The sequence below is a fragment of the Podarcis bocagei genome (assembly GCF_964188305.1).
Source record: "Podarcis bocagei genome assembly, chromosome: 15".
Lineage (NCBI taxonomy): Eukaryota > Metazoa > Chordata > Lepidosauria > Squamata > Lacertidae > Podarcis > Podarcis bocagei.
The window spans coordinates 29,353,500-29,379,655 of record NC_138141.1 but is presented as its reverse complement, the minus strand read 5'-3'; the positions used below and the strand labels follow the sequence as shown (position 1 = coordinate 29,379,655).

The 26,156-nt window shown below is 40.6% G+C and overlaps 1 protein-coding gene and 1 long non-coding RNA gene across 8 annotated transcripts in view; one reads left to right on the top strand and one right to left on the bottom strand.

Annotated features, from left to right (window-relative positions):
- Positions 1-26,156, top strand: part of LOC308574686 — a 306,109-nt gene that overhangs the window by 30,610 nt on the left and 249,343 nt on the right. The gene's annotated exons all lie outside the window — the stretch shown is intronic.
- The window catches only part of ARHGAP32 (Rho GTPase activating protein 32), a 212,137-nt gene that overhangs the window by 47,347 nt on the left and 138,634 nt on the right, over positions 1-26,156 (bottom strand). For 5 of the 7 annotated variants that reach the window (XM_081172433.1, XM_081172434.1, XM_081172439.1 and 2 more), the window contains 7 exons: positions 22,670-22,807; positions 21,264-21,356; positions 18,693-18,815; positions 15,947-16,024; positions 12,951-13,032; positions 7,238-7,288; positions 4,838-4,912 (listed from right to left, as the gene is read on the bottom strand). In XM_081172433.1, coding sequence (XP_081028559.1) covers positions 4,838-4,912; positions 7,238-7,288; positions 12,951-13,032; positions 15,947-16,024; positions 18,693-18,815; positions 21,264-21,356; positions 22,670-22,807 — 640 coding nt within the window. The remainder of the gene's footprint in view (positions 1-4,837; positions 4,913-7,237; positions 7,289-12,950; positions 13,033-15,946; positions 16,025-18,692; positions 18,816-21,263; positions 21,357-22,669; positions 22,808-26,156) is intronic. The other 2 variants (XM_081172436.1, XM_081172438.1) reach the window with 1 other exon arrangement.

Below are 26,156 nucleotides of genomic sequence, written 5' to 3'. Positions count from 1 at the left end.
ACACTGGGCCGAGACCATTTAGGGCTTTAAAGGTCAGCACCAACACTTTGAATTGTGCCCAGAAACGTACTGGGAGCCAATATAGGTCTTTCAGGACCAGTGTTATGTGGTCTTGGCAGCCACTCCCAGGTCTAGATGCCGCATTCTGGATTAGTTGTAGTTTCTGGGTCACCTTCAAAGGTAGCCCCACATAGAGTGCATGGCAGTAGTCCAAGCAGGAGATAACCAGAGCATGCACCACTCTGGCGAGACAGTCTGCAGGCAGGTAGGGTCTCAGCCTGCGTACCAGATGGAGCTGGTAGACAGCTGCCCTGGACACAGAATTGACCTGCACCTCCATGGACAGCTGTGAGTTCAAAATGACTCCCAGGCTGCACACCTGGTCCTTCAGAGGCACAGTTACCCCATTCAGGACCAGCGAGTCCTCCATACCCACCCGCTCCTGTCCCCCCAAAACAGTACTTCTGTCTTGTCAGGATTCAACATCAATCTGTTAGCCGCCATCCATTCTCCAACCACTTCCAGACACGTAATTCTATTTCTCAGTGTTTTGTTTAAAGCATGGGTAGGCAAACTAAGGCCCGGGGGCCGGATCCGGCCCAATTGCCTTCTAAATCCAGCCTGTGGAAGGTCCGGGAATCAGCGTGTTTTTACATGAGTAGAATGTGTCCTTTTGTTTAAAATGCATCTCTGGGTTATTTGTGGGGCCTGCCTGGTGTTTTAACATGAGTAGAATACAGTAGTACTTTGGGTTACATACACTTCAGGTTACATACGCTTCAGGTTACAGACTCTGCTAACCCAGAAATAGTGCTTCAGGTTAAGAGGTTTGCTTCAGGATAAGAACAGAAATCGTGCTCCGGCAGCACGGCAGCAGCAGGAGGCCCCATTAGCTAAAATGGTGCTTCAGGTTAAGAACAGTTTCAGGTTAAGAACAGACCTCCGGAACAAATTAAGTACTTAACCCGAGGTACCACTGTATGTGCTTTTATTTAAAATGCATCTCTGGGTTATTTGTGGGGCCTGCCTGGTATTTTTACATGAGTAGAATATGTGCTTTTATTTAAAATGCATCTCTGGGTTATTTGTGGGGCCTGCCTGGTATTTTTATATGAGTAGAATATGTGCTTTTATTTAAAATGCATCTCTGGGTTATTTGTGGGACATTCCCCCCTCCCCAAAATAGTCTGCCCCCCCCAAGGTCTGAGGGACAGTGGACCGGCCCCCTGCTGAAAAAGTTTGCTGACCCTTGGTTTAAAGGGAAGCATATGACACTTGTAGCATTGAATGACTGAAGGATAGACTACTAAAGCTTTCCTCGTTAGCCAATTTTCAACTCTGTGGTTCAGCAGGAACCCTGAAAGGAGACTAGATTGGAGTGTGTGTGTGTGTGTGTGTGTGTGTGTGTGTGTGTGTGTGCAGGCAGGGCAGAGTCAACCTTGGATCCTCAGAATTCAAAGCCATTTTGTTCCTTCAACACCAGCTTGAAATTTGTGTAATTAATCCCCTTGCCCAATTGGTTTCAATCTACTATTTTACTTCTACTACCACCCCATTTAAGATTGTCCACCAAATGAGAAAAAGTTCAGATCTGTAAATGTGAAAAATATATTGCTATAAACAGTGATTATTTGTGCACATTATTTGCAGAATGGTGCTCTTCTGTGCATCTGAGAAACATATATTTCAGTGTGCCTCATTTAATCCAGCCTTGGTCCACCATTATACACACACTCTCTGCCTTTTTACATTATGGGACTGTAGGTTTTTGCATTCAGAACCTCATTTGTTGCTGTCATGTTCATTTATATGAATGTATGGTGAATACAAATTGACTGTGTACCATGCTTAATTTGATTTGGCACCATTTTATGTTGACAGCTTGGAAACATGCTGACCATTTGTGTAATTAATTCAAACATTGAAAACCTTCCTTCTCACCCCCCTCCATGCCTTAAATAGATCTGAGACTGAAGGGGATCAGAAGAATTACGGTTTTGAAACTTCAATATTTACAGTGTTTCATTACAACTTAGTTTTCTGGGACAATTCATAAGCCATGGTTTTTCTTATGATGAGCCTCTCACAGCATCCCTGTGCGAGAAGTTACGAAGAAAGGCAGTGGCTCACTCACAATTAGCCAATAAGCGCTGGGACTGAACAGGGACGTCAACACAGTTTTGCCCAGTTTTGTCTATGTGCAGTTCTCTATCACCACACTGGCTCTCCTTTTCAGGGTTAAAACAATCTTTTGGCAAATTGTGGGGATTGCAGAATGGATTTGCGTGGAGGCTGGGATTATATGACTTCTGTGATTGGGATAGTTTAGGGCTAAACAATTAACTACTTGCTCACCTGAGGTGACTAGTTGGAAAAGGATTATTGTTGTGACATCACAGTTAACATCCTGAAGTTCAACACTGACTCCAGAGTTCAGCACCCAGGGCAGAAATCCTGTTATATACACAGACTCTCTTAGTTGTGCCAATAATGAAGGTAATGAAGCCTAGCGTCTGTTACTTGCTAAATACCTTAGACTATATCTTCAAAGCACTGCTGTTAAAGTAATTAATGAGCAAATGTGAAAAAGAAGAGGATGATATCAGCACTTCAAGCAATGCAGGAGAAAAGAGGCCTAAATGAAAGCCTGCAAGGTGTGACAATTTAATTGCTTAAAGAAATATGTCTACCAGTAAATAAAGGTTGTGTGTGAAAAGTTGAGCTGTGAGTATATTTTTGCTTTGTTTAAAAACAATCAGCTTAGATTTTATAGATCACACACACTGTGGTGTAATGACTAAACACACAGGATAATGCTCAAAAGTGTCTGTAAGATAACAGAGTTGTGAAGAAGAAGAAGAAGAAGAAGAAGAAGAAGAAGAAGAAGAAGAAGAAGAAGAAGAAGAAGAAGAAGAAGAATTTATTAGTATCAGTTATACCCCACCCATCACTCTGGACGGCTCCAAATAGAATATTAAAACACAATAAATACATCAAACTTTAAAAACTTCCCAAAACAGGGCTGCCTTCAGATGTTTTCTAAAAGTCAGGTAGTTGTTTATTTCCTTGACATCTGATGGGAGGGCGTTCCACAGGGCGGGCGCTACTACCGAGAAGGCCCTTTGCCTGGCTCCCTGTAACCTCATTTCTCACAGTGAGGGAATCGCAGAAGGCTCTCGGCGCTGGACCTCAGTATAGCTCAGCATTATTTTAAAACATGGTACTGGGAACCAGGTCCAGATCCATGCTCATCAAGGGAGTCTGTATTGACTAAATCACCCTCTCTCAACTTCAGTTCTCCACTATTGACCTTGCCAGAGCTTTGCAACAATGATGAACCAGACCAAAATTGTAACCAAATTGTAAAGCACTTTACAAATCAAGAAGTGATTTATTAATGAAAATACTAATAAATTATAATAGCCCTCTTTTACTCTCTCAGCCACCAACTGTCTGTTTTACTTACTTGGGTAAAAGGTTGTCCTGGTAAAAAAAGAATTTTACTGTTAGTTGTGATGAGTTAAAATCACCCTCTGCAACCTAGTGTTCAGATCTTTTAAACTACAACTCCCATCAGCCCCAGCCAGCACATGGAGCTGATGGGAGTTGTAATCCAAAACATCTGGAGGGCACTAGCTTGGGGAAGGCTGAGTTAAATGCTTCATTTCTCTTGCTTGCTGCTGTTTTAGGCCAACGTCTCCCACTCCTTTCCACAGAGCATCATGTGGCCAGAGCTTACTTCTGCTCTTTGGGGTGAGCAGCTTGTACTGAGGGAAGTTGTTGGATACCACTGTGGGGTTCCTGCACAACAGCCTGGTATGTTGGTTTGGTCCAAAGCAAAGTGGAGAGAAGGAGCTGAGTAGATCCCAAGAAGGACATCTTTAATGTCAAATCAGAGAAATTGATTCTGGCAGTTAGAAGGTAACTTCTAATTTCACTTCAGCCCTTAAATAGGACTCAGATTAATGGCTGTTATCTTACAAGCAGAATATATCAAAATAAATACAAGGCTTCATATTCCTACAGCTACCCTATAGCTTCCCAAATTATAAACAAACAGTATGAGCTGCACTAAAAAAGTGTCTAAATGAATGGCTCTAAAAAGCTATTTTAATATAGCAAAGATTAGTCACATAACTGTGTTTTGCATAATTTTATTTCAATACATCTTTGGAGATTCTTGCAATGTAGTCAAGACAACTATAGCAACAGCAGTTTCTACTTATAGCTTTGCAGCTGTGTACATAATATGGTCATTTGAGCTGCTGCTAAACTACAGAGTTTCAACAGTATTTCTTCTCTCTTCTTTCCCCTCCCTCTGTCTTCTCCTCAATCCTGAGACAAAGTTTCCAGTGGCAGGCAACATATCTGCTTTGGTATGTGTTCATACACATTTGTATTTGTGTGTATATACACACACACCACATTTTACACACACACACACACACACACACACACACACACACCTTATTTATAACCACACCTCAAGGAAACAGCAGCTAAGTATAATTCAAGGTTCACAAACACAGAGAGACACCCAAATTTGCAGGATTCATAGAGCCTATGAATCCATTCGGGTGAGGGTGGGACGTGCGGAAAATGACTAGTGAACTGACTGATTTCCATGGCACCTGCCAAGAGAAACATTACACCATCACCTGGATGTTAGGCTCTTTCCCCAACTTTTAGATAACAAGTGTCCAGACATAACTAGAACTATAGTCTATCTTCTAACACCGAATCTATATCCATTAATAGGTATTATTGCTAGAACACACAATGTTAGACTCAGGGTTAGTACACTTAAGAGTCTACAGTTGACTGTGACATGCTCTACCTGAGCTCAGCTGGGAATAGTTCAGAGGCTCTGAAACACATGCTGAACCTGGCTTTATACTATCCATCTCCAAATCTGCATGTGGTTTGGGGGGGGGGGTGGGATGAGGCAAGAAAGGACAAAAAAAATAAATTTTAACATGCTGGTCAATAGCAACTTGATTTGCAAGATAGTAATAGCATAGAATAGCTTCAAATCTCTGCTGCTTATTTTAAGCTCCAGAATAAAATTGGTTTGAATTGTTTCTACATATATGCATGTAAAACAGAAATGAGACCCTTGGTCAGAACTTACTATCTACCTCTAACTACAGTAAATGCCACCATGTCATCAGTCTGACTCTGACCAACATCTGCCAGGACTTTCCTTTACGGGGAAAATGTTCGTGGCCTTTTTATTGCTTAGATGGAAGAAGCGCACCCACAACAGATGAATTCAGATGCATCAATTCCCATGGCCAAAAGGATCTAAGATTATGTTACAGAGAATGGGTGCTTTAATACATGTTTTAAAAGTACAGCTACAACCCTACCTAATGCACCCAACCAGAGTTGTGGTGGAGTATATCCACTTTGGCACACAAATATATTTGTGAATGCCCAATGCTATGGAGTCAAAGTGTGGCAACCACACACCAATCCAACAATTGTGATCCTAGTCACAGATCTAGGGTCTATGGTTGCTAAAAAATAAGGAAAACCACAATGTTTAAATTGTTGTGCGGAAGAACTATAAGTTACCTCCTGGACACTTCCTTTTAAAAAAGTTTCTTACAAAAATGATTTTTCACATTTGACTGAATAACTGATGGGCAGCAGTGTTGTTATCTATTGACACTGAGGAAGGAAGTAATATAGGCTGAAGGTTGAGGCCAGGTGTGGGGAACCCTTTGCCCCTCAGATATTGCTGAACTAAAACTCCCATCAGCCCCTGCAGCCATAATCAATTACCAGATATGGTGGGCATTATAGTTAAACAATATCTGAAGGATTAAAGATCCCTCACACCTGATTAAAAGCTCCCCACCCCATAATGCAATTGAGCTACATGGCATAGAGAAATAGCCCAATGTCTTCCCCTCTTTCAGCACAACTAAGAGATTTCAAGAAAGTCCATACTGACATGTTCAGTTTGATGAAGAGCTACTTCATATTCCCTATCACTGATGAGGCCAGCCACTGAAAGGGAGTGTGCATGTATGCACACACTTTAACCTCAATACCACAACACAGATCCACCTTGCTGCAGTGCAGCACTGTTATAATTACCAATAGTGGCAGAAGAAAAGGGTTCTCCTACTCCATAGTTCTGCTGAAAACATGAGCACATTGCCAATCTGTCTCCTGTGATACTTCCTCTTTGTGATTTCTACCCTTGCAAAAGATTGGCTGTGGTCTTTTTGTCCATGTGGTTTAATTTCAAATTGCACAGGCAAAAGGAAGGGCTTCATCTGAATTTAGGCAATTGACAAGTGGATGGAGTTAAAATGGCCTCCAGAAGTTGATGGAGGTCAGGATCTGGCCTGCTGACAGGATCCTGGACCAAAGTCTAGGACACGATTATGGTTTTCCACTATTGCTACAGCCTCTGATGAAAGTAATTAATATTATAAATATTGTAAGACTGTTTTTCTAAAGCATTTAACAAAAATGTATTATGATGAAATCAATTCCTTCATGGTGGCAGAAGTTACACTGTGAAAAAGGCCTTGAAATATGCCTGTGCAATTCTTGACCACCACTGCCTCTCCACTGCAATCAAACATTACTATAGGGAAAGAGGATGAGACAGATGCTTTCACTCTCCATTATGAAGATTGTGAAACAAAAACAAAATTCTTATTACAAAATACACTAAACTAGGGTTTCCAAAATTTGAGTCTCCAGCTGTTTCTCATCATCCCTGACCACTGGTCCTGCTAGCTAGGGGTGATGGGAGTTGTAGTCCCCAAAAACAGCTGTTTGAAAAACCTGGCATTAAACTATTACATATTTTAGTGATGGAGCCTAATTAAAAAAAAACATTTGGAAAATGTACATGACAATATAGCAATTTTTCAAAGCAAACCCTTTTGAGATCCTGTATCTCTGATTCTGGGATATAATTTCACAGATACTGATTGCATGGACTCCAAATGAGACTACAGCTAACTACCCTAACAATCTGAGATTTATTCTGAGAATTTGGAGAAAAAGAAGAGTGATTGTTGCTACTATTTCTGTCCTTCACACTCCAACCCACATTTATTTTACACTTCAAAATTTTAAAGGCATTCTGTGGAAAAATAAAAGCAATAAATCCCACTCTGATGTCTCTGCACATCTCCCAAACAGGTAACGATTCAGCTGAATAATACTAAAGGTGACGAGATAGAGAAAAATGAAATAAATGGAAACGTACAAGGGGGGAAGTAGCTCCAGGACGCTGGACGGGCTCCATGGGCAGGGGAGACTGAGAAAGTACAATTCAAAAGAAAATTAATTATTAAAACAAACAACCATTATAAAAACAGGACATTTTCATTTTAAAAGACTGGAGGGGCCCACACACAATCTTTCCTTTGTAATTCCCTCAAGAGGACTTTTGTGTTGCCATATTGTAAACTGCCCTGTGATCCACAGATGAAGGATGGTGCAGAAATTTAATTAGAAAAAAAATAAATAAGAGTGAGGCACTTAAAATGCCATAGTTGTCCAAATCTTTTCTGAAATCAAATGGGACTTCATATGGTACAGCACTAAATTGGGAGTGAATCAACAAAATGGATGTATATCCTGGGCTTCTAGACAGAAGAATTAAGTGATGTGATGATGATCATTCCAACAACTTCAAGTGCAACATTTCCAAACAAAGAAACATTCGATGCTAAACATTCAAAAAAATTCATTGCATTTATAAACAAGTTCAGCCATCTGCCCACTTGACTCTTTCCCCCACCAAACCAGATTTAGTGAAACTGAAGCCAACACAGATGCTTTTATTTATTTCTGTTTGTGCATTTCTTTCTTGAGACATTGCCAAATGGAGGGGGCAAGCACAATGAAAGTGAAAACTGCCACTTAGTTTGCCACAATTGCCACATGGTTTGAACAACCACGAATTGGGCATGACAGATTAATGATTTTGGGGGGATTATAAACCTACACAAAACCTCCCTTTCCTGGTGAAAGTGGTGCATCTGACTGGTTGTACAGTTGCAAGAGCCTTGGATGAAACAAATCAACTTGATTTTGATCTGGCTTCCAGGTGGGGTTCAGGATTAGAACTGTCTCCCTTCTGGTTGATGGTCTTCATCAAAAGATGGTGGGGGAAAGTAAGACCCTCTTGATTATCCTACAGCTCATGATTACCCCATACATAGCCCTCTGCATTTCTCTATACCATTAACTACAACATCCTTCTGGACCAACTGCACACTGTGGGAGTGGAGTCACTGTGTTAAAGTGGTTCCATTCCTACAGAGGTTACAAAAGTGGTGCTTCAATAGGTTCATGTTTTTAATTAATCCATAATGGGTTTATATTGCAATATTGCTTTATGATTATTTAAACACCTCTTAAAGAGTCCAGTAAAAAAAATAAATTAAAATAAATTAAACACACACAGAATTTAAGACACTCTGTTTCAGATGTATGTTAGTAACAATTCCTAATCTAGAAAAAATATCCTAATGAATTTTATTGCATCTTAGAGCACATTTAACCACTGTGATGTTGTCCATTTAAACCCTCACATGAACTGTCCAGCATCCAATTTCACTTCAACGTAATACCCCTAACATTTGAGGGGGAAGTGGCCTCAAGGATTTCACAGGAGCTTCTTTTAGAACTAAAATCATACAGAGGGACAGGCTAAAGAAAACCTACGAGGTGACAGAGGTTTTTCAGGAGCTGACAGTACAAAGCACCCTGCAAGAGAGACTACCATGTTTGTTTGTATCGAGGACACTTTGAATTTCCCCACCCTTTTGTCTATCAGAAAGGAAGGCATGTACATGTCTGCTGGTTTTCAGGAATGCAAATATAAATGTAGGATTATGTAGTGACAGGTGGTCATATTGAGCCAGGAAGGAAACCAGAGTTCTTAGTTCTAGCCCAGTGCCCTGCACCCCCAACCCTTCCCATTGACAACACAACAATAGCAGTCAGCTGAATTAAAATATTTGCTTATGGACTGATTCAACTATTTGCTTCATGGGGGCAGCTTGAAATTGCTGCATATGTCATACAGCCCTTCATGTGCAGCTGTTCATGCCTAGGATTTAACTTTTTAACCAGTACATGGGGGCATTTGTATGGTAATGCCATACAGGGAGCTGAGGACAACCATCTAATTACAGCAGAAAAGCCAGGTTGTGCCATTATTCCAAGTGGCTGTCAAGTCCAAACATCTTGAAAAAAATCTCTGTAAGCAACCTTAGCAAACCAATTTTAATTTATATCAATTAATACTGAAACACAAAGACATATATGAACAAACACACATAAAAATACCAAATTCATTACCTTTGGTAGACAAAATGCCAATTTATCAGATGCAATGAGATATTAGCATTTAACTATGCACTGCAAGGATTAATTTGAATCAATACTTTATTCAAGTACTATCACACCAACATGGAATGTACAAAAAGTTTGAAAAAGGTTGAAGGAACCTCTCCTTTTCTGTACAAGGAACTCCAAGGTGCACCTTGTAACTTTGTTAATATGCTATTATTAGAATCCCTCAACTATACAAAGATAATCAAGGAACATTCTAAAATCAGTCATATTAAAAACACTCCCCAGACAACATACAAGGCAGATGTAGAATGAGATGAGCAACATGCTTGGTGTTAATAAGAACACATGTAGAGCGTTCATACAAAGTGGATAATATGTGCTACAAAAGACAAAATAAATATGGAAAAGGAATAGAAGAGATCAAGAAAAAAGTTGACACCTATTTGCACAAAACTACAGACTGGGCAAGCTGAGGAGGACAGAAACGCCTTCCACATCCTTATTCCCCACACCACTAGTAATGGAATTATACATCATAAAGGAACACATACTGTTCAGGCAAGCAATGCAAGTTGCATTAAAAGAGCAGTATTTGTATTTCCCTTACCACTTTAGAGCCATACAGATAGAAAGCATGACAGACACTTCCTATAAGGAATAAATTTGGCACTCTCGGCAAGATTAACTAGATTTGCAGTCCTGCCTGCAATATTGGGGCGGGGGCGGGGAGAGCACAGAAGGACACCTGAACATTTCTTTCCAGGGGTTTTATGACAGGAATAAACCGTGACCTCTGTACCCTCTACAGTTGTTTGTTTTTTTCATTATTATTACTACTACTATTTCCGCCTCTTTTTAAAAAAACATATCACATCCATAAAAATGAAGGACAGCAGCTGGGATCCAGGGTTGCACATGGTGCAGGCACACCTTTCTTTTACTGCACCTTCCCAGGAAATGCTATACAGTGGTACCTCAGGTTAAGTACTTAATTCGTTCCGGAGGTCCATTCTTAACCTGAAACTGTTCTTAACCTGAAGCACCACTTTAGCTAATGGGGCCTCCTGCTGCTACTGCGCCGCCGCTGCACGATTTCTGTTCTCATCCTGAAGCAAAGCTCTTAACCCGAGGTAATATTTCTGGGTTAGCGGAGTCTGTAACCTGAAGCGTCTGTAACCCGAGGTACCACTGTACATGGCAGGACCTTAAGTGCGGCAATGCTCTGCACGCTCATGATTCCCAGCAACCGAAATTTCAAAGGCATGCTGTCTTCAACACTAGAGGCAGAGCACAGCCATCAAGGCTAGTAGCCACTTTCTAGTAGCATCACCCATCATAGCTAGCAGACGTCCCGCCCCTTGCCTTCTCAGTGGGGTGGGAGGGAGAAGGACAGTAGCAGGTGGAGATCACTGTCCCTTTATAGTGGGGGTGGGGACCTTGTGACCCTCCAGATACTGTGGAACTACAACTGCCATCATCTCTGACCACTGCCTATGCTGTCTGGGGAGGATGAAAACTGGAGTCCAACAACATTTAGAGGTCCCCATGGTTTCTATCCCTGTTTCATAGCATGATCTTGTTACTTGCACCTAGTTTTATTCATACATATAATTTTCAAAATCAGTATTTCTTTAGGTATCTTAAAAATGAAGGAAACTAAAAGCAAAACAGAAGCTCACTTGACAAAAAATGGAATCCATACTAATAACACAGTGATTACTAAATCAGCATTTATATAAGAAAGGATCTGGCCTAATGCTGGGCTTTCATTTTAGGAACAACAGAGTTAGAACTTTAAGTGTATTTCAAAGCCAATATGTAACAAGGAGTTTTGGCTTCTTTCTGAATGCCAGTAACTTTTTCTTAGAAATAAATAAATTTTATGCTATTCTTAAGATAGTTATTAACTTTCAATACTTTTTGAGCAGATCCACACCTTCCATTTAAAGCATATCAAATGCGTATTTAAAGCAGATGACTTCCCAAAGCATCCTTGGAATTGTAGTTTCCCCCTCGCAGATCCATAATTCTCAGCACCCGTAATAAACTACATTTCCCAGAATTCCTGGGGGGGGGGATCATGTGCTTTAAATGTGTATTGAACGAGCTTTAAATGTATGGTGTGGGTCTGTCAATAACGGAAGAACATGCAATCCCACATCTATCCAGCTAAAAATTCAATTAATTTTTGAACTCTAAAACCACTTGGCATGTCAGGATGTCTGCACAACTGTTACCACAATTGCAAAATAAGCCTCAAATATTTTGCACACAAAGTGGAATAATCAATTTCTATAGAAAACATGTAGGAAAGAGGGCCCCAGGAACTAGATCAAAAGATGGAAGGAGGTATACTAAATTTACCCACCAAGGATTTATTTCTAAAGCAATGGATAAATTTACCAGTAATTTGGTTTTGTAATATCTTTGAATTATCTAATCCTTAGGGATACATCAATACCGTGCATATAAGACAGGTCATCATTAAAAGTGGTAAGCCTAAGGCACCAATCTATTTTCACATTTTTGTAAAAGACAAAACATTGCAACTCCAAAGTACTCTTAAAACTGTATAAACTTAGAGCAGATACTTTAGAGCAGGGTGCATGGCTTACTATTACACATGGTGTGTGTGTGTGTGTGTGTGTGTGTGTGTGTGTATTGTTTTCTTGTTTTTATTGATGTTTTAAGATTGGAAATAAGTTTTAAATTAGCATAAATTCACAGAAATAAACAAATAAACTCCACTATCAATCAGCAAGTAGATGGGATGAAGCAGAGGGTAAAGCAGGTGCAGCATAGGTTAAAAGGTAAAGGTAAAGGTACCACTGCCCCTACGGGCCAGTCTTGACAGACTCTAGGGTTGTGCGCTCATCTCACTCTATAGGCCGGGAGTCAGCGCTGTCCGCAGACACTTCCAGGTCACGTGGCCAGCGTGACAAGCTGCATCTGGCGAGCCAGCTCAGCACACGGAACGCCGTTTACCTTCCCGCTGGTAAGCGGCCCCTATTTATCTACTTGCACCCGGGGGTGCTTTCGAACTGCTAGGTTGGCAGGCGCTGGGACCGAACGACGGGAGCGCACCCCGCCACCGGGATTCGAACCGCCGACCATGCGATCGGCAAGTCCTAGGCGCTGAGGTTTTACCCACAGCGCCACCCGCGTCCCCCGCATCATAGGTTAGTTTGGCTTAAATTGCAAAGCCGAGCATCATTAGAATCCAGGCTGAAGGGGTCTTTTTTATATGGCAAGAAATAAACACTGACAGAAAATGTACACGAACAGAAGAAACATTACAGCACACTAACCACCACACTGTCTAGCAGCAGTTATACAAAATGCAGAAATCTTACAAAACATATACTAATATTAAAATCAAACCACTGAGAAATTAAATCAAAACTGTGAAATAGCAGAAAGGGTACACTGAAGCATACTTGTATCATGGAATGCATACACTGAAATAGTTTTGAATGGGTGATCAATAAATATGAAAGAACACATCAGTGGAATAAATATTTGAGTGAATGCAGTGAGACACTGTAGAAAGGATTTAACATCAACATTCTGTCACATTATATGCATTTGTTTTAAATATAATACACACATACCTGGTTTTGGCACAGAATTGGTCATAGACTGAGGAACTTTGTCATTAATTAGCTCAACACATTCACTAGGAAAGAATCCCACCTGTGACAAAGAGAGACAGATGGAAATTCACGTCTGCAGCATATTTAAGAATAGAATCACACGTAAAGTCATGTTCTAATAGCTTTGCAGTAAAAGGGGCTATTTGCACAACACCACAATATTTAAACAATTCAGGCGTAATCCTGTAGATTATATTCTTTGTTATAAAATATAACTGCTTTTTAAATTCATGTTGCTCACTATGCTCCCATTACACGCTTTCTGGATATACTTACGGTCCAAACACATACAAATAAGAGATGGTTCTTAGAAGGCTAGTTCACCAAGTGTAAAGAAAGTGGTTTATTCTAACTTTCTTCTTTTCTTTTTATAACAACTAGGCAAATAGTGTATTTCTCGGGCTAGTCACAAATGCAACTTTTTGCCACCATAAAAAAATTAAACCACATAAAACAACCACAGGTGACCAGGAATTACATGCAGGTGAGTGAACAGGGTGGCAGAGGGATAATCTGCTCCATTCATCCTTTGCCAGCCAAGTTGGTGTTTCTTTTTCTCATTGCATTTTGTTAAAGCTTCAGTTAAAAGCTCTCCACAAAATGTGTGAATGCATTTAAAGGAACAGACTTAAATGAGAGTTTTCCACACAGCTTATTTTGGAATATGGACTATAAGGTTAAGACTTTTTTTGTCTAACTAATCAGAGCCAGAGGGTTCAAAATGATCAAAAGAAATCCTTATCTTAGATCTGTGCACACCCTTGTCATAAACCACTCACCAGGACCAGGAAAATGTATTTTAATTTTATAGCTCTGAACTCAAATCTTATATTCACAGTCGCCTCATTCTGGATTAGCTGCTTTTTGGCCAGTGTTCTCAACAGCAAAAAACAAACAGCTAAATGCTTGGCATATGGTTGCAGCAGCTCTGTATATATGATCAAAACACAACCCATATTGTGAAAAAACACATTGAAGAGCAACCATGACACACAAGTGTACTATAAGCCTTCTGTACTTAGAATGATAACTGCTTCCTCCTTCAATGTACAAGAGAAAACCGGTCTTGCAAACACTGGGTAGAAAAATGACAAATGTCTTAATCTCTGACTAGTAATAGCAAAATTAAATAAGATCCAGCATGATGCTTACTGTCATGGACTGGTTTAGACTATTCCTGGCACTTAATACATTCTATCTAATTTATATCCGTTACCTTCTTAATTTTGCTTTCTGCCTTGCTCAGTACTACTGCTGTCTATGTACATTCTATTTTAAGGTCTTTCATAACACTTCTAATTTCCCTTCTTGATGGTCCTTGGGGCTGCATGTCACCACTGATCAGTTCTGCTATTTTGCTTTTAAAGGCCTTAATCCTTTTCCCTCCATACAACACACTAAACAACTCAAGCCTAAACTATATTTGTGCATTCCATAGTATTCACAGGTGTGTTTTTTTAAAAAAAGCACATTGCTTCTATATGGTATGTGTGAAATAAAAAAACAAACTGGACATAGTTATGGTTTAGTACATGTGTTACTATTCTAGAAAGAGCACCATACAATTGCTGGCTGGCGAACTAGTATCCATGACAGGGCTTATGACTTCTGTCTCTATAGCATGGGTAGGCAAACTAAGGCTCGGGGGCCAGATCCAGCCCAATCACCTTCTAAATCCGGCCCACAGACAGTCCAGGAATCAGCGTGTTTTTACATGAGTAGAATGTGTGCTTTCATTTAAAATGCATCTCTGGGTTATTTGTGGGGCATAGAAATTCGTTCATCCCCCTCCCCCAAATATAGTGCAGCCCCCCACAAGGTCTGAGGGACAATGGACCGGCCCCCTGCTGAAAAAGTTTTCTGACCCCTGCTCTATAGGATCAAATTTGCCATGTGGGGCAACCACATGTCTGCTCATCCACATATAAAGAGGGTTTACACAATAATGAGCATCAGAGGGAAGCAAATCCCACCCCTCTCTCACCTCACTTTGCTGTGTTCTTTTGGTATCACAACTGGGCTCTGCTGGGGGTGAGAGGGCTACTTAAAATCAGCACACTAGGGAAAGGGAAAGGAGTGGGTTTCACTCCTGTCCCTTGCATCCTTTTGCATAAAGGGCAGACCTCCCACCCAGCCCTGCTTTATATTTGAATGGGGCAAGTGCATGCTGAAACAGAGAGGCAGTTGTCCCACAAGTCCAAGCCTGGTGCTTATTTTAACAGTAGTTTATTTGCCTCTTCAATAAAGCTAATCTGACAAAGGAAAGCAAGCAAGCAAACTCAGGCTAAAGAAAAGGGGAAAGGGAAATGGAAAGAAACAGTGGGCAGCTCAGGTAGTTTCCCCAGCCTCATTTCCACTCCCACACAGCAATAGAAACAAGGAGTCGGTTTCCTCGATTCTGCCGTACAACAGCAAAGAATGTGGGGATTTTAAGTGCAACTCTTCCCAAAGTAGTAGCAGCAGAAAATGTACCTGTCTATACATTCTCATTTCTGCAAAACTATTAGTCAAAGGGGTCCACTCCTATGAGCAATCTTTTGACATCTCTGCCCAATCCAGTTCAAATGACAGCCTCAACTTAATCCCAAGAATTGAGTCGAAATTCTTCTCCAGGCTCTGCAGAGGCAAGGGTGCCCTGCCAGTTCCAATCCTCTCTGAATGTATGACACTTCTCTTCTCTACAGCCAGACAGTTTTAGAAAAAAAGGGGGCATCATGGTACCTATTTATACTAGGGATACTTTGAGGGTCCAGCTCGTCTCATATCTAGCTTTGTAGTGTCCATATTTTGCTCAGGATTCCAAGGAACGTTTTCAAGTCTTTATAGTGTTTCCCAGATTCAGGAAACAGTGCATTATAATTGCATTAGATAACAGTCTATTATTATCAGTAATAATTTGACAAAATCCATCCAATAGCTTCTGAAATATTAACTAATCTAACAGCTGAGTGTACCTGAAATCCATGCTTTCCCCTCCACCAAGTGGTCAATTCTTTTGGAGGCATGTCGATGACTGACACAATGTCTCCCACCTGGAAAGGCACAGCATAAATAATTTTCTTACTTTATTTTGAAAAACATTTTGTTAATAAAAGTACAGTTTCTATAGGACTATTTTAAAAAATCACCATTATGAACATATAGCACCGGTCTCTGCCTATCTATGGCATCAACACTTACAAAATATGAGCTAATGCATTATCAATGCCACACAATGCACATTTTAACATATTTGCAAGGGTGATGCATTTAGTAGTAGTTAAAAGGCCCAAAGCTGTTCTGATTAAAATGCAAATTGAGGAGGAATACACCTCAGAATCATGAACAAATGTGAGAAGAAAATTTGAACAAATGAACTTTTTAAAAAATGAACAACTGGTACTCACTTATGTATTATCTCCTCTGCCCAGCACCAGTGCTGCCCCCCCCCCACCCACCATGGGGTTCAGTGTGATATGCTCCTCCAAGTTAAAGTTAACAATGCATTAAAGAAATGTGATGTTACATCAGCAGGATGGAAAGATGAGAGAAGGCATTTAAGTATTCCTTTGAGATGACTTGTCTAACATAAAACATTTAAAGTAGTTTGCACGAGTCACTGAGTGCTTGCCAATGACACCAGCAAGACTTCATCTATGCATGTAAGGTTCTTATTATTTGCCCTTTGAGCCTTTCAGACACACTGCACTCATCTTTTTAAGCTTATCTCTGCCACCAGGAGGTATGCATTTTAAAAAAAAGAAAGAAAGCCAAGTATTTCAGGCATTTAATAGGAATCTGTGGGCCACCCAAAGTGCTTTAGAGGGGTTTGTACCAAGTGCTGCAGCCATAAAACTGCCAGTACATTTGCAACGTGAAGCAGGGTTCGGTATGGTTTCAAATTGGATTGAGGGCAATGTGTTGAAATTCTTGCATTGCAGGGGGTTGGTCTAGATGACCCTCAGGGTCCCTTCCAACTCTACAATTCTATGATTCTGGTTCTATAAGCCATGTTTTAAAGGTTAAAGGACCCCTGACAGTTAAGTCCAGTCGCGAACAACTCTGGGGTTGCAGCGCTCATCTTGCTTTACTGGCAAAGGGAGCCGGCGTTTGTCCGCAGACAGTTTTTCCGGGTTATGTGGCCAGCATGACTAAGCCACTTCTGGCGAAACCAGAGCAGCACATGGAAACACTGTTTACCTTCCCGCTGGAGCGGTACCTATTTATCTACTTGCATTTTGACATGCTTTCGAACTGCTAGGTTGATAGGAGCTGGGACCGAACAACGGGAGCTCACCCCGTCACGGGGATTCAAATCGCTTGACCTTCCAATTGGCAAGCCCAAGGCTTAGTGGTTTACACCACAGCGCCACCCGCGTCCCTAAGCTATGTTTTGGCCACAAAGAAATTTGATATTTATCAAGAGTTGCACTGACAATATCCTACTGTATGATATGTTTAGTCATGTAATCTGTCTCTCACACAGGAAGATGCTATGATTAGATATGGCAACAGAAGCCTAGGATAGGGGGCATTATCCAAACTTTTAACAAGAATCTGTTGCTTTGATTTCCTATTGGAAATCAAAGTGGTACCTTGGGTTAAGAACTTAATTCGTTCTGGAGGTCCGTTCTTAACCTGAGGTACCACTTTAGCTCTGGATTCATTGTTTTAATAGTTGGCCTGCAAATCCTGGTTCAAGGAAACCTTGGCACCCTTACTGTTGATGCAACACCAGGTTTCAGAGTGGTGGTAGGTAAACTTGCATCAGGGAGAGGGCATGCAATTCTGCTGCTCATATCTTATCTCTAAGCCATATTTATAACATATCCATTAGCATTACATTTGCATTAGTTTCAAGTTGAGAGAGGCTGATAAATGAAAACTGATTTTAATTGCAGAACATTGAATGTTCCTTTGAATTGTACCAAGATTGGTTACTATTGTGATGATGGCATCAGCGATTAAACCGTTAATTTCTAATAGTGTGCATATATCTTAACTGGGAAAATAATATCCAATTTATTATGCATTTCCCCAGATACTACAAATGGAAAGGCGATGTTTTGAAACATCCAATGAACAGCTGTTTGTACATTCCTTAAGATTCTGAAGAATACTGCCTCAGAGCATAACAGATGATAGCGGCACAGGCAAGCAAGCAATCAGAACATACGCAGAGCACCCAATGGGCATTAGCTAAAAAGGATCAAGTTTTCAAAAGCAGTCAGGGGGATATTTTCATTCAAATACTCAGCCCAGCTGCCAGTGTGAGGCTTGTGTCCAGGGTTTAAAAGAAGCTCTAAACTGAGCACAATAAGCTTCTTTGGAAGGAAGAGGGGTGAAAATGGGTCACTTATTTTCATGCCTAAACATGGGGAAAGTACTTATACAAATCTGTTCTCAATGCCCATTTTCTTAGCAGACATATTGTTTAATGAGCATGGGACACAAAACCACAGAGGAAACATTTTTCTGGTTATGTTATATATGCAAAGATAATTGCTGCAGGACTCCTCAGTATTGAATTTTTAGAATGTTGGCTAGAGGATGTGCAAAAATATTATTATTGAATACATGACTGATTTAATATGTTCACTCTTACTTCCAGAAAACATTTAACATGCCCAAAAATCCTTATTAAATAACTGCACAAGCAGTCCTAGGCTAAGTTCTTCCTGCTGCATTTGATAAGGAATACATATCTGTTCAATTGCTTACCTCAAAGGAAAGTTCATCTGCTGCCTGAGCAATGTATCTTTTAATAACATGGGCAGCCGCAATAGCAGGGACATTAATGGATGATTCCTCGTGGACTAGAAGGTGATTCCCCTTGTTATCAATCTGTAAGAAAATACACCATAGACTGTGAAGCAGCTGAGAACATATGGCTTTGTAGACTGGTTCTGTCACTGTGTGCATGGAGGGAGGTGTGTTCATGTTGGTTGACAGACACAACAGAGCTTGAAGAGTTCCTTGTAAAAAGAAGTACATTAGAGGCAATATAAGCATGAACAGGTTTGTAAAGGACAGGTTTCCTTTTCACCTATTAAACAGGAAATGGAATTGTGCGTCATTGTTTTATCGCAGCATTAGCACATTACTGTATAACCAGGTCTCCACTTCGCTAGGCTCTGCTAACCAGTTTCAACTCTCTGTTCATATTCCTTATATTCATTTGCCACACTGTAACAGCTAACATTGATATAGCACAGTGCCATTTGGTGGAAACGTTCAAGGCACAACCAACATTTAAAAAATGAATACTAGCTTGATGCCTGCACCTGTTTTCTAAAATGGGAGGAAAATGCAATACATTGTGATAACTCCCTTGAATACTGAGACATCGGAATGGAAGTTAAATCACACCATTTTCTAAAGGATAGGCCTCCTCACATAGCAATAAAAATATTGAACTTGTGCACCTTTTTCTTTTACCACAACATGTTTTAACAAAAATCTGTATAACCTTTCTTGACAACAAAGGCAATTTAGTAACAGGCCGGCAGATTTTATGGTAGTATGGAAAGGCTGTTCCTAAGAACTTGTATTAATGGCTTGGGGGGGCGGTATTCCAGCCTTTCTACTGATAGTTCTCTCTACTGCTCACATTACAATCTTGGTGTATGACCTATGTGTACATCCGCCCCAGCCTGGTAATAGCAAAAGTGCTGTTGATTTAAAGCGTGTCATTATCTTGCTTATGAATTTGTTTCATTCTCGTAACACAGTGCCAGGAATTTTAGGTGTACAACTAAAAATGTACAAAATAAGAATGTGATGAAACATGTTATCATACACGTACCAAGTAGGCATCATCAGCATTTTGGGGGTTGCAGCTCTTTGCTGAGTACACATTCAGTGCAAACAGAGGATTACAGTACTTCTATTTAGAGCCCAGAGTGATTTTTTTTTAAGGGTGGAAATTGTGAAAGGTGCTAAAAAATGCTCACTCAATCAGAAGTGAGGCCAGGAACCAAGGCTGAAGTTGATTTGGTTTTATAACATCATATAGTCAAATCTAGACTACACTGAATCATCAAGAAGCCTATTCAGAGTGACAGCAGTGCTTCCACCCTCACTTTGAATTGGCTTTGTGATGTTGACATGTTGCCAAATCTGACCACCTGTGGCACAATATGATCCATGTTGCCCACATGATCCCTAATTATCTGGAAGAAGACCTCCCTCATTTCTAAAGAAAAAATACAGATGATTCATATTAGGCAAAGAAACAGCTTCAAAGAGGCAACAACAGAGTTAAGTGGGGATAAGGGAGTTGTGAAACATCACCCCAAAAATCCGTTTTTGTCCCCAATGTTCCACACACTCCTAGCATCATGGCTCTCAGGGCGCTGCTTGGGAACAAACCTAAATAACAAGCTAATCAATGTTTGCCATTTACAAGTTGCTGTACTTATTCAAATGAATAGAATAAAGAGAATTCTTAATTCTGTTCCTCAGGGCAATTCCAGGTTCTGCTTGAGACCTGTCTACCTAAGGGATTTCCTCACTCCTTTAATTTCTGTCAGGCACGTGGACTCTAAGAGGAGGGACTCCCTCCTCGGGGAAAAGCCCCCAAGAGCTGCACACACGCTCCTTGCGACTTTTTAAAGGGAGCGCTGAGCAGAGCCTCCCGCCTGCATTCGCTCCATAAGACTTCATGTTTAGGCAGCTAATGAAAATGTTTTTGTTTAGAAACGTTTTCCCTGAACAATGACGCAGTCAGCTGTGGAATATTAGCTGTACAATGGTAGACCTCTCCCCCCCCCCCATTATTTCTAGAGTTTGTCTCTTTTCAAATCTCTCATGTTATCTTGTTATGTACTACTTCCATAGTCTCTCGCAGTGAGGCAGTTTATAAATATGCAAGTAAATAAATAAATAAATTTTATTTAGCGATACCACCACACTAACAGGGAGTGCAAAAGATACAGAATGCATTCCACAGGCATTTATGGAACCCTCCTTTCCCTAGAGTTGTACCCTTTATATTACCCAAATCCATATTTTTTTAAAAAAAGTCAGTGTATCATGCTTCATATATTATAAAACAATTCAGTGGTGGGGGCTTAATCCTTCTAGAATATCTGCTTCTTTGATTTTAATCTTACATGGCCCTCTGCAACGCTACCAGAATAGAGGAAATTGCTATAAGCAGCAACTTCTAGCTTTGTAACATTTTATACTTATGCTCCATTTGCAATTTGCAAGGTTGTAATACAAAGCATCTGACAAGCTAACAAAAACTCAGGCACATTATGCAACACAATGTCATATACCCTACAGTACCTCCATCCAGGTGAGGGCAGGACCACAGTTTATCTTGTTTCCAGCAATGGATGAGAGTCGTGACAGGTAAGCCATCAGCATCTGGGTGACAAGCTGCAGAGAGTGAGGAAGGAACAATATAATTCTGCTGATGCAGAGTATCCAAGTTTCAGACTTCAAGATGAGCCAGCCGAAGCCAACAATTTGCTGGAGAAAGCATAAAAATATTTCCCTGCCTCCTAGGATTCTGTGAACCAGGGAAGTAGAGACTTAAATAATAATTGCTACGCCTTATAACCTAAAAATGTTACCAGATGAGAGACTTCTTCTCACTAGATACCTTAGATACCTTCCATTTGCCATGAATTTCATCTGCCAAAAAAAGAAGAGTATATCTCCAGTCCAAGCCATGCTTTCCCGTTGGCACATCAAGTATGGCTCTGTGGATTGATTTGCTTTTCATTTTACGTGCAGACCTGTGAATTGCTTAGCAAACCATGAGGCTCCTGTTTTCTCGTAACTGGAATGCCCTTTGTAACATCAGATAACAAGTAATTTGAACATATTTTTCTGAATTGTCGCAAGGAGTAATAAAATACTATCTCTTAAATGGCCTTAAGAAAAAAGAGAACTTTCTGATAGTAAGGGTTGTTTGACAGTGGAGTAGACTTCCACAAGAGGTGGTGGACTCTCCTTCCTTGAAGTTTTTAAGCAGAGGTTGGATCGTCATGTGTCATGGATGCATTGGCTGAGATTCCTGCATAGCAGGGAGTTGGACTAGATGATCCTCGGTATTCCTATGATTCTATACTGAATTAATTATTCTGAAAAATATGCTAACAAAGCCATACAGTTGTGAAGTTGCACTTGGAGAGGCAACACTTTTTATTGCCCTTAATGTTAAGAACATAAGAACATACATTTTTATTGAAAGAGATTGCGTACAGGGTTTAATTTTTTTAAAAAACCCACACACCTGAATTTCATAAATTTCAAAATAGTTTGTACACGATAATCCAGAGCATCACATATCTTTAAGAAAAAGTGAGGATATTCCCCATGCCTAACAGTTATGTTTTCCTGTAAAAGTACACTACTTTTTCTGTTCATTTCTTATAGTAAATGTTTAGAGAAATATCAAACACTGAAAATGAATTAAACTCTAATAGGCAGCACAATGCTCTCTTTCAGCTGAAAAAAGCATGGTTGTAGATTTTAATAATTTGCCTACCTCTTATCTGAGCTTTTTCTTCTTGTTTGAAAGCAATGAACTGCTTCCATAGTTACAACTAAGAGCTTCCCCATATAGTTTAGATAACAATAAAATTTTCATGTTAAAAGGCAATTAAGAATAATAGATAATAAAAAGGCAACATGCTCCTGCCTGCCCGCAGCTTCCTTAACTAGTGACAACCATAATATTTTACCTCTGGGCTGTCCTTCAAAGCATCGGAGCGGGGTAGCTCTGAGAGCTGGGAGAAGCGCCGGTCATAAATACACAGGTGAAGATGCTTATCAAGCACTCTGAAATCTTCATAGCTGCGCTTCACAATCCAGCTCTTGCCCTGCGGAAGAAGGAACAGAGTACTCAGGTGTTGTTTTTGCTTCCAATTCCCTTTAGCAAGAAATGGCACTTCTAGAAGAAACTCAAGGCAAATGCCTCTGCCGTGCTGTCAACTCTCCTAAGCAAATGAGAGGTTAAACCCATGAGGTTTTCTTTTTCCTTTCAAATTTTAGCCTGCCGAATGCCCTAATACAAAATGAACTTGGTATGTTCCTAGTGCTACTTCACACATTTCTGAATCCACACACACAGAAACCACTGTTCCATCTGGCCCTATAATTCCAGTTCCAAGGAATGGAATCTCCCCAAAGTTGCAGGTAGGCATCTTGGGCCTTATCTTCAAGATAAGGGCCTTTTAGAAGGTGCTCTGCCGTGGACTGTGCCACATTAAAAATTTATTTCAACCTCTTGAAACCATATAAATCCAAATATATTCTGCAAAACACAAAAAGACTAAGGCTTTGATCTGGCATTTGGTTTCAGGAGTATGTGGAACTAAAATCAGGTAGAGCTTGAAAAGGATGAAATGAAATCATTATTGAAACTTGAATCAGAATCCACCAGTTGGCATGCCTTTAAGAGCAAATGAAACACATGTTATGACAGCAAATAGAATATTCCCTAATTATTATAGGGATGAATGTATTTTGCCAAATTTGCTTTTTCTGAGGCTCATTTTTATGATCTTAAAGTCAGGTATCAGAAAGCAATTTGATACATACGTCCAGGACACAAATCAACATTCATATTTGAATATCAGCTCAAATCCTGCATCTGTTTTCAAACAGTTACAGCACACTGTGATATCTTCTTTGACTACTGAGACATTGGAATGAAAGTTGGTGCTCAACCCCAATATCATCAAATGAAGCAACAAAAGTGAAAAAAGACAATGCAGTGAATATCTTCCTTGAAGATTATGGCATTAGAACCAGAGGAATTGTGCAAGTTTAGGACAGCATTCTGTAATTCAAAAGTCAGCTTGATAACAGCAAACATTTACAAGTGGTCCAAGTTTCCCTTGAAGATTACAGCATCACAATGAAAGGTTCAACATTATGAATTTCAAGTTCTAGGCAGTTCAATTTCTACATCCCTTGGGGGGGGGGCTGTAATAGGATATCTGAAGCAAAACCTCTCAAACACTTCTTTTCTGCACCAAATACTCTTTATTCAAGTATTTATATATAAGTACCGTATTTTTTGCCCCATAGGGCACACCGGCCCATAGGCGCACCTAGGTTTTTTGGGGGGGAATAAAGAAAAAAAATTATTTCCTCCCCCCCCCAGCGCGGGGCTGGGGCGGGGGAAGCCCGAGCTTCCCCCGACCCCAGCCCCCAGAACAGGCTGCTATCCGCAAGCCGTGGGAGAGCTTTGCGACTTCGCACCGACCCCTCTTGCTCTCCAGGCTTCAGCGAAAGCCTGTATTCGCCCCATAGGACGCACACACATTTCCCCTTCATTTTTGGAGGGGGAAAAGTGCGTCCTATAGGGCGAAAAATACGGTATCTGGTGTATAGGGACATGTGTGACACTGTGGGTTAAACCACAGAGCCTAGGACTTGCCAATCAGAAGGTTGGTGGTTTGAATCCCCGCGACGGGGTGAGCTCCTGTTGCTCGGTCCCTGCTCCTGCCAACCTAGCAGTTCGAAAGCACGTCAAAGTGCAAGTAGATAAATAGGTACCGCTCCAGCGGGAAGGTAAACGGCGTTTCCGTGCGTTGCTCTGGTTCGCCAGAAGCGGCTTAGTCATGTTGGCGACATGACCCGGAAGCTGTATGCCGGCTCCCTCAGCCAATAAAGCGAGATGAGCGCCGCCACCCCAGTCGGTACTTATACCGATACATAAAATGCCAATAAACCATTCATTCAACCAGAGAGCATATAAAAACTTTCCAAAAGGTATTGGTTGTGTAACATTGAGACTCAACAACACAACAGTACACAACGGTAGTAAAACAGTTGTGTGTGCATGGCTGAAATCAGGTTGCTTTTCTCCCCACAATTCAGTCTCACTAAGTACTTCTTGCTAGCTATATCCATGTATTAGGTAAGTATCTGACCACTGTGTTTGCCCAGAGAAATTATTTTATGAAGCTGAAGAGGAACAAGAGCATATAAACAAGTAACACAAGAATAATAAAGAGTTTTCAGCATCCAGCTGCAATGTTCTTCTGTTTTCCTTGATTAAATCTGTATCTGAATGGCAGGCTGAAAAATATACAGCCTAAGTCTCTTGCCATTTGAAAAGGGATGTGCTTCTTCTCTCAACACTTTATTAGATTCCCATCTCTCTTTACAGCTTGTAATTTAAACAATTCACTCTCCGTCACATCCCATGTAAAATATATGATAAGAGCAAAAGGTCACAGAAAGGAAGGAGAAATAAGAAGAGACTCTGGGACTAGTGATGATTTCTGAATGTTAGAAAATTGAGTGCAATAACCTAGCATAAATCTGTAGGAGGCAGCAATATTTTAGCACCCCTAACACTAAATGGTGAAATATTTAACAGCCAACCAATGAAAAGTATGAAGCAAATGAATATGCGGCTCTTTGAAGATAACTACTGAACCAGCTAACAGCATAAATTAATGCGCTTAGCCTATCTCCATGAATGCATTATGTGCCAAATGTGTCACTTAGTGGTATAATAGCACCTTTCACCTAGATATCCTACAATTACTCATTAATACATCAATGCCAACAACAACTTTATTTTTGACTACTGGCATGACTCAGTTTCAGGGTGGCAAACAGGCCAACTCAAGGTCACTGAAAAAAGATGCAGTGGCAGCGCTGCAACTGGCCTGCTGGATATGCAGATGTCACATTCCTGACTAGTAGGTTTACCGCACTGTGTGGCCCTAAAGTCTTGAGAGGTTGGCATTAAGCAATAAATCTTCCACCTTCCTTGTAAGTGAATAACTGTTTTGTGATGGCATGGCCTGACTCAGGTGAATTTACTCCAGAAATGTCAGGTAGGGTTCTGCTCAGAGATTCCCAGAGTAGAAACTGTTTTTTAACCTGTTGGTACAACTGATTATACTTCTATATCTCCTGCCCAAGGGTAGAAGATTAAAGAGGTGCTGGCCAGGTTGTGAATCGTCCCTGAGAATTTTTCTCGCTCTCCTAAGGCAATGATCCCTTGTGATGTCATTTAGCAGGCTCAGGGGACAGCCCATGATATCATGTGCTGTGTTCACCACCCTCTGTAAAGACTTTCTGTCTGTGGCTGTCAAGTCAACGTACCACACTGTGATACAATATGAGAGGACACTTTCTATTATGGACTGGTAGAAGGAGGTCATCAATTGTTGTTTAATGTTGTTCTTTTGCAAGACCCTGAGA